Raw genomic sequence first — 16,186 nt, forward strand, 5'->3', positions numbered from 1 at the left:
CTGGGCCTCCCTCTGCAGGGCAATCATGCGATTGATTGCGCCCACAGAGGGAGGCCCACCCACCTGCCACAGCCTTATGGTCAGTGGCCTTGGGCCTCCCTTGCAGGGTGATCACGGGGCGATGGCTGGGCCCCCGACCAATTGCATCGCACCACCTTGGCTGGCCTGGTGCCAGTGGCTGTCATGGTGTGGTTGTCTGGAAGGTTGTTCTGCTGTTTGGCCATTTGGTCAATTTGCATATTATGCTTTTATTATTCTAGATATAAAAGCTCAGCGACCATTATGGCAGAACAACCAGTCGCTATGACACGCACTGACCACCAGGGGGCAGATGCTCAATGCAGGAGCTGCCTCCTGCTGGGTCACTGTGCTCCCACAGTGGGAACGCCACTCAGCCAGAAGCTGGGCTAACTGATGACGAACGTAGCTGCAGCACTGGAGCTTCTCCCACCTCCGGCAGGCGCAATCTTCGTCACAGACTGCAATCCCTATACCAGGTGGTGGGGTGTAGCCGGAATGACCAGGGATCAGCCACCGAGGCTCCTGGAACTCTCCCTTTGGACCCTGCGGTTGCACTGCACCCCTTACCTATTGCCCTCTGAGTCTCCATATGCGGGCTCGGGGAAAACCCACAGGCGCTTCACACACATACTGCCTGGGCTGGCCCCAGCGGGAGAGCGAGCGCCGGTGCAGTCCAGCCCAGTGACCAACACCCACATGTGTCCACAGTTGAGCCCTTCCCAACTTCCACCTACCACCCGGCCCTGGCCCCATCTGGAAAGGTCCGCGTCCTGGCACTGAATACCTGCTCCTGGACCCTGCAGAGCGCGGGTCAGCTCCAGTGGATGGAGGGGCACCAGCAGGTGCTGGTCTGACCTTTGGTTCAGGCAGCCCCACACTTGGGCTGGGAGTTGCGTAGAAAAATCACCCCCCTATACCCTGCAGGTACAATCTACTGCAAACAAAAGCAGCGTGGAACATTCACTTGTGACCGGGACAACCTTTATACCAACGCCAGCCCCTGGAACTCTCCCTTGGGCATCAGGGCCACCTTCCACCCCTTAGCTATTGCCGTGTTCCTTTGGATGCGGAACTGAAATACTAAGAACTCGCCTTACCCAGGACGTGATTGGCTTCTCCCTCCTTCCTTCCTACCACCCCCAGCTGCCACTTCCAAGCTGGACCGGTCCCCACTTCCGGAGAGTCCCAGAAAAAGTGAGAAAATCCCAATCCTATGAGCAGGTCTCCCATGTGTGTCAGTGGCTGAGCCCATGTGCTGTTCCCAGGCCTGGCCGGCACCCAGGCTCACATGTCCCCCCCCCCCCCCCCCCCCCGCCCGTGGTGCTGGTACCTGGCGCCGAGGATGCCCACAGCTTAGCCAGAACTTGGCACGAGGCACATCCCCATAAGCCTACAGGTACACTCTCTGGGGAACAGATGCAGCATGAACACTCATAGTAACTAGGATAAGCCTGATATCACTGCTGGGCTCCTGGAACTCTGCCTCAGGCAACGAGATCAAATTTCATCCTTTACCAATTGCAATGAGCTACAGAGGAAGGCAGCAATATAAAAGTGGCCACAAGGTGGCAACTGACTATTGGGGTAAAAGTCAGAGATGGATCTGAAGAGTGGGGGCGTGGGCAAGAGAGCACCCCCGCCTTCCAAGATCCCCAACTTTGTATTGTTCACCTCGGAGTGTCTCCAAGCAGTAGAAGGCGGCCAGCACAGCCCAAGGTGTCTACTGGGGACCTACCGGCTAGCTGCAGAAGAGACAGCTGGAAATATTTTTTTCAGGAAGCTCCAAGGAGGACAGACTCCCCACACGACTTCCTGGCGGCTCCCGGGGATGGGGAAGCTTCCCGGGCACATAGGCACAAGTTCCCGACTTCCTTTCAATGAGCACGAATCCACCCACCCGGCCACTAGTATAGACAGATTTTTCTATATACACTGTAAGCCTGCTTTTGCCCCACCCTGTACCCTGTGCCTTCCCATTCACTCAGTTCACTTCTATCTGGTTTCTAACCCACCATGTCTCTGAAACAGATTTCTCCAAAATTACTAAATGACTTCCTTGTTGCAAAATCTAGTGGACATATTTTAGTGGCATCTTACCTGATGTTATGTTTAACCCTTTGACCAGCTTCCTTGATACTTCAGTCCTGGTTTCCTTCTTTCTTGTCCTTGCCCCTTCTCAGGATGCTCTTTTCGGCTTCCTTATCTCATGGCTTCAGCAACCATCTTGATTCACACACACACCCATCCAGTTTGTCTGCTTGGTTCCAGGCCCACATAATCTCATATCCCATTGTCTAACAGATATCTCACAGGTGCCTAAAACTCCTTCTCTCCTCCAAAACAACCAATGGCATCATTATTCCCTAAATGCCCAAGTCAGAACATTGGACAATACCTTGCAGTCCTCCCTCTGCCGCAGAGCCATTTCCCATCTCTTTTTTCCCACCCGCATGCTCCCTTCTCCAGGACAGACAACAGCTTCCAAGGGTCCCGCAGCCCACTGTCCCCACCGCGCTGTCTCTAAAATGCCAATGTCACCGTTTACACCCCTGCTCGCACTCCTCAAAGCCTGGCCCGTGCTGAGGATAAAATCAACCAACTTTCGAGGCCTGTGTAGTCGGGCCCCCAACCTCACAGACCACACCAGGCCGAGGCCGCCTCCTACTTCCCCACAGTCCGGGACTCGGCGCGGGCGACACCGCCTTCGGGAGCAGGTGCTCGAAGACAGATGTTCAGAAAGAAATCCGGCCGCGCCTCCGAGCAGCGCCCGGGGCAGCGGACCCAGGTTCCCCCACGTCCGGGTTAACAGGAAGCTCAGAGCAAAGGTCAAGTCCAGGTCGTGACCCTTCCCCCGCTAGCGACGATCGCCCTCCTGTTCCGCCTTAATGCGTCATGGCCGCCAGCCAGCCAGTCTTCCAGCGGGTCTGAGCCGACCCCTCCGGGGCGCCCCCCACGCAGGAGCGCGGCCCCTCTTCTCCCCGCGGCAGCCCCGAGGCCGCGTCGCGCAGGAACCGCCGCGGCCCGGCTGCCCCAAAGCAAGATGGCCGCCCGCCCCGCGCCCCGCGCCGTGAAGCCGCGCCGCCCGCGGAGGCCGCGCCAGGCTGCCCTCACCTGGCATGGCCACTCAGCTCGCGCCCAACCGCGGGCCTGACGCCGCCGCGAGCCGGCCCGCAGCCGGCCAGGTTCCGGAGGCGCCGCTCCGGACGCAGCCTCTCCCCGGCCCCGCCCGCCTTGCCGCTCCGCTCCCCTCCCCCGGTCCCACGCCCGCGGCGGCGGCAGGAGCCCGGATGCGGCGCCGGGAGACGGCGCGGGGAGCGGCGCGGATGGATCCAACATGGCGGCGCCGAGCCTGAGCCTGGGGTGAGGCGGCCGGGCGGCCGGCATGGGGAGGGGGTCCCGCGGGCCGGGCGGGGCCGGGCGGGGCCGCGAAGGGCCGGGGGAAGGAAAGTGAGGGAGGCGGCGGCGACGTCCGGCCCGGGGCCGGGAGGGAGGGGACGCCGCGGCCAGGTGGGGGAGGGGCGCGGCCGAGGGGCGTGCGGGGGGCCGGCGGGGCGGGGGCGAGGCGAGGCGTCCGCGGGGCGGGGGGCCGGGCGGGGCGGGGGCGGAGGGGGGCCGGGCGGGGGGCGAAGGAAGGGCTGCGGCGTGCGGTCGGCCGAGGGCGGGATCCTGTGCGGGAGCTGGGGGACGTGGGAAAGGGGCTCGGGCTCGGGACGTTCGGGGCGGGCTTGAAAGTGTTAAATCGGAGGTGGGCGGGGGAAGGGCCAAGGCCGAATTTGGGTGAATAGCGAGAATGGAGGTTTGGGGAGCGCAGAGCCTGTCGGCGCGCCGAGGTAACGAAGAAAGTTTGGGAGGGAGGGGAGCGGGCTGGCGACGGCCGCGGGCTGCGTGGTCCCGGAGGTGGGTTGCCGGGCGGAGAGGAGCGGAGTTGGGCAGCACCAGTTGCGGGCAGTGGCGGCCAGGCCTGGAGCGTGGGTGCCGTGGCGCCCGCGGGGTGCTCAGGTGGTGGGAGAACTGGAGTCGGCTGCGGGCTCAGCTGGGCTCGGCTCGGAGTTGCCCGCTCACTTTCTCCGGGCTTCCCGGTCCTGGGAGGGAGGGGAGCGGGTCCGGGGCGGTGGGCTCAGGAGCCCTGTTGGCGGCGCGAGCAGAGGAAGCCGGCGTGCGCGGCGAGCCTGGTGCTGAGCTGCAGGCTTGGGAGTCAGGAAGGCAACGGAGAGCCCAGGATGGCGTCTAGAAACCAGGCTTCTTCAGTGACTGCTTCCTTTTGCTGTGTGGGTGCTGGGAGGGAGGGTCGGTATTGAGAGAGAACTTGTCCCTGTGGGATGCAGGCGCTGAGCGGGGGCTGCCCAGCGGGTGCTGCCCAGCGGGTGCTGCCCAGCGGGGGCTGCCCAGCGGGTGCTCTGCCGTGCGGGAGAGGCTAGCAGACCGGGAGGTCGCTCTGGTCTGAGAAGGGAAGTGATTGATGCGGTGCCGCCTCTGGCTGTAGCCCTTTCCCCACTTCTCTCTACAGATGTCAGTTAACGTTAATATTGTATCAAAATTAGGTGAGCCTCATGGACTTGGGGATTCAGGTGAGAATGTGTCAAAGGATAATTGGCTTTCCTACAAGTTGTTGAATTTGGGACCTTTCTTGGCATGAGCCATTGAGTCTGGAAGTGTTTGGAGTTATTTTTGTATGTGAATTGGCTGGTGGAGAGTTGGTGAATCTTGGTGACTTTGTTGGGTGAGCTTTCTTATTTCGCTTGGAGGGGGTCATTTCCACCGAAATGGCTGTAGGCTTGTCTATGTATTTTTATAACTAACGCCTTGAGTCTTCGAGGTTTCAGAACAAAGCTTGAAAATTGACTCTTTCCCCCATATTTGTTTTTGTTTTGTTGCTGGCTTTGACTTTCTGCTAGGGAGATCCCTGGGAAACGAAGTGTCGGGCAGAGGTAAGCCTGGCTTTTTTATTGCGTTCAGGCGTTGGAAGGGAATGGAGATGGCATGAGAGCTGCATCGGCTGGAGCTCGGTGGTGGGGTAGAGGGCAGGTAAATGAGTTCTCACCTCCACTCCGAGTGCATATGGTCTGTTTTGGTAACGATATAAATAGGAGAGAAAGGAGAATTAGTCCCCAGCTTAGTTTTTATCTAGTCTTCTGTTAGCTCTGGGAATAGAGGTTTTTAATTGTTTTTAATCATGTGGAACAGTGCACTGAGTACCACGTCTACTAAATGGTGCCCCTCGGAAGGGTGCTGAGGCACCTTCCATGCTTACTCTTCCTTCTAGTTGTGCAGGACATCACTTTTTTAGTTCTTCCACCTGACTTTGCTTCCTGAGGGCTTCTGAGAGTCCCGTGCCTTCAGTTTTGTGACAATACAGTTGTCATCCTTTGTTGGAATGAGGCTTGACTTTGCTTGGAAGTAGAAACCTCATAGAGAAGGACCAGTCAGGAGGAAATCAGTTGGGCCTTGGCTGGCCTGGACCTCCCTAGAGAACAAACACAACTCTAGAAATGCAGCAATTCGGGGAACCTGTAGGGAGGACTCGTATGTTAGGCTCTCAGATGTGGTATCTAGCGTTACTTCGGACACCAGACTCGGGAGTTCTTGCTCGCCTTCTGTTCAGAAGTTCTCCTCGCGACTCTGGTACCTCCATCTGGGTTCTCTGTAACTGACCGAGTTCCCTTCATTGCCACAGAAGGCTGAGTGTGTTTTGGATGAAGAGGAAGTTGGCCATGATCTTTTAATGCTGAAGTTAGATAGATTCTTGGAACTCCTGTTGGATAGCTGAGGGAGGGAACTCACCATCCTAGAGTCCCAGACCATCATTAAGTGGGGAGAGCTGCCTGTTACCCGGCCTCCTGACATTTCTCCCAAGGACATGGCCTCTTCCCCATTTTGCTTCATTAGATGAGTCTGATAAGCAGCCTTTCAGGACTTGAAGGATGGCTGTGGGGATTAAGCGCGGGGTCTTTTGTGTCTGTCTTGCACAGGATGGAATTTCTCTTACCTTCACGGAGGTCTGGATTGAACTGGGTCAGAATGAGACCTCTCGGAGGGTTACAGCCCTCCCACCCGCTGTTCACCTGAATGGCAACAGCAGGTGGGAGGGATCCGGGCTGGAGTGAGAGAGAACTCCAGTGCCAGTTGGATTTCGGAATTAGCCGAGTCTGCCTGGCTGGCTCTTCTTTTCTCCTGGAAGACTGTTTGATGGGTTTGGGTCAGAGGGACCAGTGGCTTTCTTCTCCAGATCCAGGGTGGAAAGTGACCTGCTGTCCCTGTTATTTCAGACCCTTCATCACGCTCCATACAGAGTAGGGTCTCATTCTCAGCACTGTTGACATTTTGGGCCATATAATTCTTTGTAATGGGGGACTCTCCTGTGCATTGTAGTTGCTTAACAGCATCCATGACCTCTATTCACTGCTTGCCAGTAACACTCTCCCTTATTCCACCAGATGACAATCTAAAATGTCTCCAAATATTTCTGAATGCCCCCACGGGGGAAAATCGCCCCTGATTTAGAACCACTGACCTTGAAACCCTGATAATTTTAGGGACCTTAAGTCATCTTGGAATATAGAACTGAAAAGTGGCTGTTTTCCCCCTCAAATGTAAGGAGTTAACCCTCAGATCATTGAGGCCTATTATAGAATTATATCCATTGATGAATAATTAGAACCACAGTGCTTTCCTATATTCTGCCTAATATTCCGGTAGCCTGTTATGTGGGACAATATTTCTTCATTTCCTAAGGTTTAAGTCAGGACACTTTGAGTTAGGGAGCTCTGGAGCAACCTGGCCTCTTGATTGGTTGAATGTGAAACCTGTCCATCTGCTTTTCTGGGATCATCATAATCAGCAGGTGGCCAAAGGGACCAGGTGGGATAGAGAACAAGAAGTTGTAGGGGCTTTGAGGAGGCTTGGTTTTTCCATGTTGCCTGGTATAAGCAAGAAGGTATTTTCATTCTGTCTCCTCCTGTACCTAGAGACTGCATCAAGTAAAATAAGAGAAGAAGAGACACGGAAATGTAGTCTGTAGTTGAATAGCTATTTCCCCAGCTGTTTCCCATGCTTCAGGTGGGGTATCTCCTACGTAGATGTGGGCTATATTTCCTGTCCACATATCAGAACCCATGGTTTGGAGCTAAGTGATTTCAGCATGGACTTCCCTTTTCGTAAGTGGGTGAGTCTCTGTGCTTCTAGTTTAGGATTACTGAGGCAGAGAGGACCAGGTTCTACTTGCTCTTTAGTTTTCTGAGATCCCATCAGTTTGGCTGTTCTGAAGTAGTTTATTTTATTCTTTTTTTTTTTTTTTTTTTTTAAATAATAAGAGGCCTGATGCATGAAATCCGTGCAAGAGTAGGCTTTCCTCCCCCCAGCTGCCGGCACTGGCTTCCCTCTGGCTGCCGGCAGGCACCTAGGACCTGGGCTTTCCTCGCAGCCCCGGCTTTGTCTGGAAGGTCATCTGGAGGGACGTCTGCTCTAATGAGCATATTATGCTTTTATTATTATAGATATATCTTAAAATTTTTTATTTATTTTGGAGAGGAAGAGAGAAACATCAATAATGAAAAAGAATCATTGATCGGCTGCCTCCTGCACGCCCCCTACTGGGGATTGAGCCCACAACCTAGGCATGTGCCCTTGACTGGAATCTAACCTGGGACCCTTCAGTCTGCAGGCCAACGCTTTATCCACTGAGCCACACCAGCTAGGACTTACTCTTTTTCTTAACCTAGACTCAGTTTCTTGCTGTATGGAATGGACAGATCCACCTATCTTGCTGGCAAGCAGGGTGCTGTGGATTGGGTAGTTCTGCAATGTAGGGAGGCTATAGCTAGCTAGAGTACGTGCATGGTAACTGAGTTGCATGTATCTATTTTTAATGAGGTCCTCTCACTCTTGGACTTATTTGAGTTCGTTTCTTAATGAGTATTGCTTGTGATGATCTCTTGGAGATTAAGTTTAGTCTGTGTGCCAGACTATCCATTGCTAGGCATTTGGGATATAAAGATAAATATAACTTAGTCCCTCTACATGAGTTGCTGAAGATCTAATCCTATATAATAAAACCCTAATATACAAATCGACCAAATGGAGGAACAACCAGTTGCTATGACCACCAGGGGGCAGACAATGCTGGTGCTGTCTACAGGCCTCAGGCCAGCCAAGGCTGGTGCCAGCAGGGTCCCCCCCCCCCCCCCCCCCCCCCCCCCCCCAATTGCCCCGCCAGTCGCCCCACAGATTGGCCCTGATTGCTGGCTAGGCCTAGGGACCCTACCCATTCACGAATTTCATGTACCGGGCCTCTAGTGGGGTAAGTGCACTTTGATAAATGGCTTACAGGAATGTGCAGTGTTCCAGGGAGCACAGAAGAGGACTGCTTATCCCAGCATGAGGTGTAGGGACTAAATTTAAAGATGGCATCTGAGCTGACTCTTTTTTTTTTTTTTTTCTTTCTTTCTTTTCTTTTGAGTTGACTCTTAAAGGGTGAGTAGGAGTTAGCCATCTGAGAAAGGTCGGTGACGGGGGAGTGGAATAGGAAGGAAGGTACAGAGAAGTGAAGTATATGATTGTATGTAAACTATAAACTGATATTGTTAGAGAATGAAAAGTGGATTCTGCGGCCTGGCCAGCGTGGCTCAGTGGTTGAGCTTCTACAGCACATGCCTGGGTTTTGGGTTAGATTTCCAGTAAGGGGTGTGCAGGAGGCAGCCAATCAATGATTTTCTCTCATCACTGACGTTTCTGTCTCTTCCTCTCCATTCCTCTCTGAAATCAGTAAAAATATATTTAAAATAAAAGAGACTGTTGCAGGAGTCCAGGTGAGAGGTTATTGGGGCCTGAACCAGGCAGGGGAAGTGGAAAGGTCAGGCAGATTAAGACATACTTAGAAGCAGCATCAACAGGAGTGCATAATGCTTGGGTGGTTGGCGGTTTTGGTCAGAAGTGGGCAATCGGTATGAGCAACTGGAGTGGAGGTGAACGCTGTTTGCCCTGAAGACTGGTTATTGGCGGAGTCCTGGATATCACCCAGGATGATGGAGGGACTTTCTGAGTCAAATGCCAAACTATAGAAGGAATGTAGGGCTGTCACTCGTCATTCACAGGGGATTGGTAAATGACAGCCAGGTTGGAAGACAGCATATCCAAATGGCATCTGAACATCAAGGGGGTACAGGTAGAATAGGAGAATTACAAGAGTGCTCAACATAGGAGCTTAGTAATGTTTCTGGATTTAAATCCATGAATTTTGGTGAATATTATTCATTAACCTTTCAAGCAGTTATGCTTCTGGGCTTGGATGGATTATAGGAAACATATAGATACATTTATGGAAGGATGAGTCTGGGTTAGGATGCTTATTTCTTTTTTTAAAAATGTATTTTTATTGATTTCAGAGAGGAAGGAAGAGGGAGAGCAAGATACATACATCGGTGATGAGAGAGAATCATGGATCAGCTGCCTCTTGTATGCCCCACACCAGGGATTGAGTCTGCAACCCCGGGCATGTGCCCTGACCGGGAATCGAACTGTGACCTCCTAGTTCATAGGTCTACGTTCCAGCACTGAGCTATGCTGGAGGGGCAAGGATGCTTATTTCTTTGAATCCCTTTCACAGCGATTTACAACGTTATTTCAGTTGTATTATCTCATTGGATTCTTCACAAGTCTGAGTAGTAGGCAGAATTGGAACTAGTTCTCACCCTAAAGGTTTTCGGGTTCCTGCTGTCCCTAAGTTCATCTGCTACAGTTTCCTTACTAAAGAGTGGATTCTCTATTCTGCTCTGTTTTGGCTAATTTAAGAGATGGACTCAGTGGGGGAGCACAAAGAACCAAGAGCAGTATTTTGGAGGCGGGTTCGGGGGGTGGGATCAACACCTAGGGTAATAGCTAATAGCAACTCCTGCTGTGTAGCACCGAGATGGCATATGATATTCTCACCTAGGCCAAGTGACTCTAGTTCTCCAATAGAATCTTGGACTTCGGGCACCATCTGTTGTATGTGGAGAGCTCTAGGCTTTATCTATAATAATAAAAGTATAGTATGCTAATTAGACCGGAGAGCCGAACGTCCTTTTGGATGTCCTTCTCGACAAAGCCGCGGTGGCTGCGCGGGCTGAGGGAAGGCAGCCGGGTGGCTGCAGGGGGAGCGGGCCTAAGCCTTCAGGAGTACATCCCCTGAGGGCTCCTGGGCTGTGGGAAGGGGCAGGCCGGGCTGAGGGACACCCCCCCCCCCCAGTGTTGGAATTTTCGTGCACTGGGCATCTGGTTTTTAAGTGAACCCTTACTAAGCACTACACTGCGCCAGGCCTTGTTAGCACTGGGCATGTAGGAATGAATAGGACCAGTTTTGGCCACTGGCGGGCTCACAGGCTCTTTTGTGCCCTCACAGTGTAGTGGGGATCGCAGCTGCCAGGCAGGGATTCTGGGACGCGTTGCGCACCTGAGCCCCCGGCATGGCGGGGCTGAAGCGGCGGGCGAGCCAGGCGTGGCCGGGAGAGCGTGGCGAGCAGGAGCACGGGCTGTACAGCCTGCACCGCATGTTTGACATCGTGGGCACCCACCTGACACACAGAGATGTGCGCGTCCTTTCCTTCCTCTTCGTTGATGTCATCGATGACCGTGAGCGTGGCCTCATCCGGAATGGACGTGACTTCTTATTGGCGCTTGAGCGCCAGGGCCGCTGTGATGAGACTAACTTCCGCCAAGTGCTGCAGCTGTTGCGCATCATCACTCGCCACGACCTGCTGCCCTACGTCACCCTCAAGAGGAGGCGGGCTGGTGAGGGGCACAGGGTGGGGACTTAGGTGTTGGGCTGGAGGCCCAGCGGGAGGCGGCACTGGCTCTGGGGGTGTCCGGGACTGTTATGAGGCCTGTTGGAGGGTTGGATCAGGAGAAGGGAGGGGTACGTCTTCCCAAATGACTCCCTCTCCCCCTACAGTGTGCCCTGACCTTGTAGACAAGTATCTGGAGGAGACATCAATTCGCTATGTGACCCCCAGAGCCCTCAGTGATCCAGAACCAAGGCCTCCCCAAACCCCTAAAACAGGTGAGTGGGTATTAAATCCCCTAATGTTCATTCTCAAGAGAGAGGACGCGAAACCCCTTATAGTCACACCTTAAATGAAAGGTCCCTGCCCCCCTCCATGAACCCATAAAAATGAGGTGAGGCAGCACTGGCTGGTGTGGCTCAGTGGATAGAGTGTTGAAGGGTCCTGGGTTTGATTCCAGCCAAGGGCTGGATTGCAGGCTCAATCCCCACCCCCCACCCCCCAGTGGAGGAGGTAGCCAGTCAATGATTCTCATTGATGTTTCTTCTCTCCCTCTCCCTTCCTCTCTGAAATCAATAAAAATGTATATTTTTTAAAATGAGTAGAGGCATTGTTGTGTCCCCTGGGTCCTGTGATTGTTGCCACATGTGTCCTTCTAGGTCACGTTGTGGATACTGCGTTTGCTCTAAGTCTATATGATTCTTTCCAAGAGGAGTGTCTGAGCATTTACCCTTCTGTCTCCCCCCTCTCCCGGTCAGTGCCTCCTCACTATCCTGTGGTGTGCTGCCCTTCAGGCCCTCAGATGTGTAGCAAGAGGCCAGCTCGAGGGAGAGCCACACTTGGGAGCCAGCGAAAACGCCGAAAGTCAGTGACACCAGATCCTAAGGAAAAGCAGACGTGTGGTGAGAAGTTCAAGGGTCCCAGAGGGACACTCGGCAGTGCCAGGCTCAGTGCCAGGCTCCCGTTGGTGCTGTTGCAGAGTGAGGTTTGAGTGGTGGCCCTGGGGGAGGATTCCTGTCTTGGTGGCAGAGCAATGTCAACTCTTTGTAGTTAACACCAGATCAGAGGGACGGGTCATGACCTCCATACTGTCGGAGGAACCACATCATCGTATCATGGTAGCGTGTGAAAATGATATATTCAGGAAAATATCTCCCAGAAAAAAGGTGCTACTTGAGTGGTGGGGTAATGGGACCTGGGCGTGGCCTAGGTAAGGGAACCTCCCGCATCAGGGAGGTTCAGAGGTACGAAGACTAGTCCTGGGGAAGAGCGGGGGAACCTGGCAGGTGACGTTCCCACTTTGCGGCTCTGCTGCTCTTTTCATCTTTCTCATAAACTCATCCCTCACGGCAGCCTCTTCTGCATCTCTTCTCTTCCCTGCAGACATCAGGCTGCGGGTCCGGGCCGAATACTGCCAGCATGAGACTGCTCTGCAGGGCAACGTCTTCTCCAACAAGCAGGACCCACTTGAGCGCCAGTTTGAGCGCTTCAACCAGGCCAACACCATCCTCAAGTCCCGGGACCTGGGCTCCATCATCTGTGACATCAAGTTCTCTGAGCTCACCTACCTCGACGCTTTCTGGCGCGACTACATCAACGGCTCGCTCCTGGAGGCACTGAAAGGCGTCTTCATCACAGACTCGCTCAAGCAGGCGGTGGGCCACGAAGCCATCAAGCTGCTGGTGAACGTGGACGAGGAGGACTACGAGCTGGGCCGGCAGAAGCTCCTGAGGAACTTGATGCTGCAGGCCTCGCCCTGACCTTCCCTCCTGGGACTGGTCCCGGCACTCGCCTCTGGAGCGTACACACTGTCCTGGGGTTTTTCTCTCCCTTCCAACCAATCACACCCCTGCCTTTTTTTTTTTAAGGAAAAGACAAAGGAAAATGGAAGTGGTGTTTCCCACCCCTCCCCACACCCATGTGCCTGGGCTTCCCCGTTTCCCTTTCCACTCGCCCCCTATGTGTCTGCAGCACCTTTACTACTGAGCCGTGAGACAGGTGTGTAGGGAGAAGGGTCTGTAGGACCGTCTTTGGGGACTGAAGTGAACACTGCGTCCAGGGCGTTGAGGGGCTGTCAGTGCTTCTGGCTTTATGGGGCTCTCACATTTTGTCTGAAAAACCAAAGGGCTGTGAGTCAGGGAGCTGTGTTGTGTGGAAGGTGAGACTCTGAAGTGTATTTTGGAAATGAATCACCACCCTCTCCCAAATTATAGACTTTTTAAAAAAGAAACTGGCCCTTTCAACTCTCTCCTGGCCTCTGGTGCTGCTCCTCTCTGCCTCGTTTCTTCCATTTCATTGCTGAAACCTCTGCGTGGTATGGCTCCTCCCCCGCCCGCCCCTCCCCGCCCCCTGCCCGGGTCTGTCCCTCTTCAAGGGAAAATAGGAGAGGACTAGGCCAGTCCCATCAGCCCTCCCCGCTGTGGTGTGTGCACATGCAAGGGGCGGGGGGGTGACACTTCCCTTCCATGTGTGCTGGTGAGTGAAATGAGATGCCCGCAGCCCTTCCCTTGGCTTGCTTCTGGCTTGGGCAAAGGTCATTACAGGGCCTTCCCTGTCCTCCCCTCCCTCGGGAGCATGGGGCTGGGACATGCACTGAGTGTTGCACTTTTATTTGGGTAGGAGCTTGTTGGATGAGCCAGGAGGCTTAGAACCGGAGCGAGTCCAGCTGGACCAGGAAAGGGAGGGGTGTATCTGTGGAGGGAAGCACCGCACGTGGAATTCACCGCAGCCAGCCACCACCTCCCCTTTCAGCTCCCAAAGGAGATGTCCAGACACACTTTATGATATTTTTCTCAATGCCAGTGCTGCTCAGCCCTCAGCGTAATTTTAGTTTTCATGAAATAAACAGTATATGAAATTCCACATTTTTGAAACGGAAATCTGAGCTCAGGTGAGTTTCTTCTTTCCCAAGAAGCTAAGCATATGTTCTTTCAATAGTCAAGGTTCCCCAAGTGAGGGGAAGGTGCACCTGGGTCCTGCCTCAAAGTAACAGCAACACCAGCTCACAGTGGGTCTCAACTCACAGAAGTCGAAAGTCCTAAGACAGCGGGTGACCCAGGTTGCCATAGAGGTCAGGCCTGCGGTGCTGGAACACAGGCAGATGTTGGCGCAGCTGTCGCAGGTAACGGAGGTCAATCCGGGCCAGGCAGAGGCCTGGTCCCTCCGAGCAGCGGGCCACCACTGTTCCCCAGGGGTCCACCACCATGCTGTGGCCATAACTCGCTCTCTTCTCGTGGTGGCGTCCGCACTGGGCTGCAGCTACTACATAGCACTGGGTCTCAACGGCGCGGGCCCGCAGCAGCACCTGGGGAGGAGAAGTGTGGCAGCTGGGGGGGCGCAGCAGGCAGCCGACCCATTGTGGCCATTCTGTAATTGGCTAGAAATGATTTAGGATGTTAACTATTCCTCAACATATGAGAGTTAGGCAATCATTTGGGGAATGAATTTTCTCACTGGGTGGGAAGGGGGAGAAAATCTAACTGGCAGGGCCGAGGGAATGAAGTTAAAGCCTGCTAGTTCTAAAGAGGTCCTCTTACCTCCCAGTGGGCTGGGCCTGTTACAGTTCCAAAAGCCGAAGGGTACGTAAGTATTTCTGCTCCAGCCTGAGCCAGTGCCAGAGAGAGTTCAGGGAACCGCATGTCATAGCAGACAGCCAGACCAAGCTGGGAAAGAAAGAGCATCCTGTTGGTCACAGCATCTAGTCACACCCCGCCCTACTTGGGGCTTTCTATCTACTGTGTCTCAGTGTTCCTGTCCCCTCCCCCTCCCCCCTCTCACAGCTCCCACCTTGCCTGCTGGCGTGCTGACAGGTGACTGGAGACTGGGCCCAGGCATGGTCGTGTTACTTTCATGCATAGGCCCCTGCCCTGGAATCTCCACGTCACACAGGTGTGTCTTCCTGTAAGTGGTCACCACTGACCCTAGGGTGAGCGGGAGAAGGAACATTTGGTGCTGGCGCGCCAGAAGCCCACCTTAGCTCCTCCTCCCGAAGAGGAGCCCTTGGCCAAGGAAACAGTTGAGAAGACCCGATTCTGGAGAATCTTGGTTTAGGTAGAAGAGCCTGGGAGGAGGGAAGCTAGAGTTGTGAAGTCTCACCCTTGCTGTTCAGAAGCACGTGACAATTGTAGATTTTCTGCGTCTGCTCCCAGTCTTGGCCACGTTCGTGGAAACCACCCAAGGACAGCCAGAGTCCACATTCCCTGTGGGGAGTGGACTCTGGCACTCTTTCCAAGGCTCCACCCTCACATCTGGCAATCCAGAGACAATGCCCAGCAAAGCAGTGACACCACCACCCCGCCCCCATCCCCCTTTCCTGATACCTGGCAAGCTGGGCATATTCTCCCAAAAGGTCCCCGCCCAGTGGCTCAGACAGGCGCAGAGTCTCTGCGGGGTCCCGGGCAATGAAGTCAAAAGCCTCAGGCAGGAAAGCCAGGCAAGCACCCAGTCTGGCAGCCTCTCGGACCAGGTCGGCACAAGCTTTCAAGTTCTGCTGCTTGTCTGGCGTCGATGTGACCTGGCACACAGCCACCAGGGGCAGTTCCCAGGAGGAAGAGGAGACGGCCATGGCCCGGGGCCTGAGAATGGTGCAGGCAGAACTCAGAGTTCCCAGCCTGGGAAACCAAAGTTCAAGGAGAAGGGGTTCCGATGGGGAGGCAGGAAGGCGGAGCTTCCCTTTGCTTCTGCTCTCACAGGCACCACGATCCACCCATCAAATGGTGGAGGATGGTTGGTACCCCACAGTTCCACCACCATTCATTTCACAAGCATTTATTGAGCATCTACCACGTGTCGGGCACAGAGGAGACAAAACATGTTACCTGGGCTGAGCACAAAGTACTGAGAGTCGAGGTATCCGCAGGCCAGGGAACAGCAGGGACAGGAGGTGGTGAGGCCTGACCACGAGGCCGAGCCTGAGGAAGAGGAGAAATGGCACCAGCCCTTCCCTAAGGCAACACTTCCAGGATCCCCTGCCTTCTCGTCACACTGCGAGGCTGAATGAGGGCCCTGCCGGTGAGAAGCCCCAAGTCTTCGAAACTCTAACTACGGGCGCCAGGGAGCGATCCTAAGGGGAGAAAACGGAGGAAACCTCCACTTTCCGCAACCTCGCGTTACCTGAGGCCCCGTCCCCCGCCAAGCGCCTCCGCAGCTCAGAAGTCACCTCCCAGCCTCTTCCCGACTGTGCACCGGACAGCTCTATCCCGCCGGAAACTCGGGGTCCCACCCCCGACCGCACCCGCGCCCTCTTCACGCAGCCGCCCTCCCGCCTCCCCAGGGCGGCGGCTCCGGTGCAAGGGCAGCACCGCAGGCGGAATTCACCGCGGCCGGCGGCACCGGGAGCAGGTCCTACATGGAGGCTCCGCCGGGATCGTTCGCAGGATCCACACTAGAGGCGGCCTTGGAGGCGGAGGCGC

The 16,186-nt window shown here is 54.8% G+C and overlaps 2 protein-coding genes across 6 annotated transcripts; one reads left to right on the forward strand and one right to left on the reverse strand.

The window, feature by feature from the left end:
- Positions 1-3,094: 3,094 nt before the first annotated feature.
- DEDD (death effector domain containing) lies at positions 3,095-12,648 on the forward strand. Of its 2 annotated transcripts, none has more exons than XM_054712122.1 (5): positions 3,095-3,381; positions 10,397-10,785; positions 10,946-11,053; positions 11,534-11,677; positions 12,159-12,648. In XM_054712122.1, the coding sequence occupies exons 2-5, from the start codon at positions 10,461-10,463 to the stop codon at positions 12,533-12,535; spliced, it is 954 nt and encodes a 317-aa protein (XP_054568097.1). In that variant the 5' UTR covers positions 3,095-3,381; positions 10,397-10,460; the 3' UTR covers positions 12,536-12,648. The 2 variants fall into 2 exon arrangements, with proteins under 2 accessions (XP_054568097.1, XP_054568098.1); XM_054712123.1 differs by having other exon boundaries at positions 10,402-10,785.
- A 911-nt stretch (positions 12,649-13,559) lies between these two features.
- NIT1 (nitrilase 1) lies at positions 13,560-16,181 on the reverse strand. 4 transcript variants are annotated; one of them, XM_028127769.2, is made up of 7 exons: positions 16,123-16,181; positions 15,593-15,685; positions 15,095-15,349; positions 14,871-14,974; positions 14,562-14,695; positions 14,312-14,437; positions 13,560-14,079 (listed from the first exon to the last, which is right to left on the reverse strand). In XM_028127769.2, coding segments are annotated over exons 1-7 (981 nt in total). In that variant the 5' UTR covers positions 16,125-16,181; the 3' UTR covers positions 13,560-13,812. The 4 variants fall into 4 exon arrangements, with proteins under 4 accessions (XP_027983570.1, XP_054568094.1, XP_054568096.1 ...); XM_054712119.1 differs by having other exon boundaries at positions 15,095-15,385; XM_054712121.1 differs by having other exon boundaries at positions 15,095-15,385; positions 16,092-16,157.
- Between the last annotated feature and the right edge of the window lie 5 nt (positions 16,182-16,186).

This window comes from Eptesicus fuscus, chromosome 22 (genome assembly GCF_027574615.1).
Source record: "Eptesicus fuscus isolate TK198812 chromosome 22, DD_ASM_mEF_20220401, whole genome shotgun sequence".
Classification (NCBI taxonomy): domain Eukaryota; kingdom Metazoa; phylum Chordata; class Mammalia; order Chiroptera; family Vespertilionidae; genus Eptesicus; species Eptesicus fuscus.

Excerpts from the sequence above, each read along its gene's own strand:
- DEDD (XM_054712122.1), top strand. The coding sequence starts at position 10,461 with ATGGCGGGGCTGAAGCGGCGGGCGAGCCAGGCGTGGCCGGGAGAGCGT. Across the intron at positions 10,786-10,945 it reads CCTCAAGAGGAGGCGGGCTG|TGTGCCCTGACCTTGTAGAC; the intron begins GTGAGGGGCACA and ends CTCCCCCTACAG. Across the intron at positions 11,054-11,533 it reads TCCCCAAACCCCTAAAACAG|TGCCTCCTCACTATCCTGTG; the intron begins GTGAGTGGGTAT and ends TCTCCCGGTCAG.
- NIT1 (XM_054712119.1), bottom strand. Across the intron at positions 15,386-15,592 it reads GTACTTTGTGCTCAGCCCAG|GCTGGGAACTCTGAGTTCTG; the intron begins GTAACATGTTTT and ends TTGGTTTCCCAG. Across the intron at positions 14,080-14,311 it reads CAGGCCCAGCCCACTGGGAG|GTGCTGCTGCGGGCCCGCGC; the intron begins GTAAGAGGACCT and ends TCTCCTCCCCAG.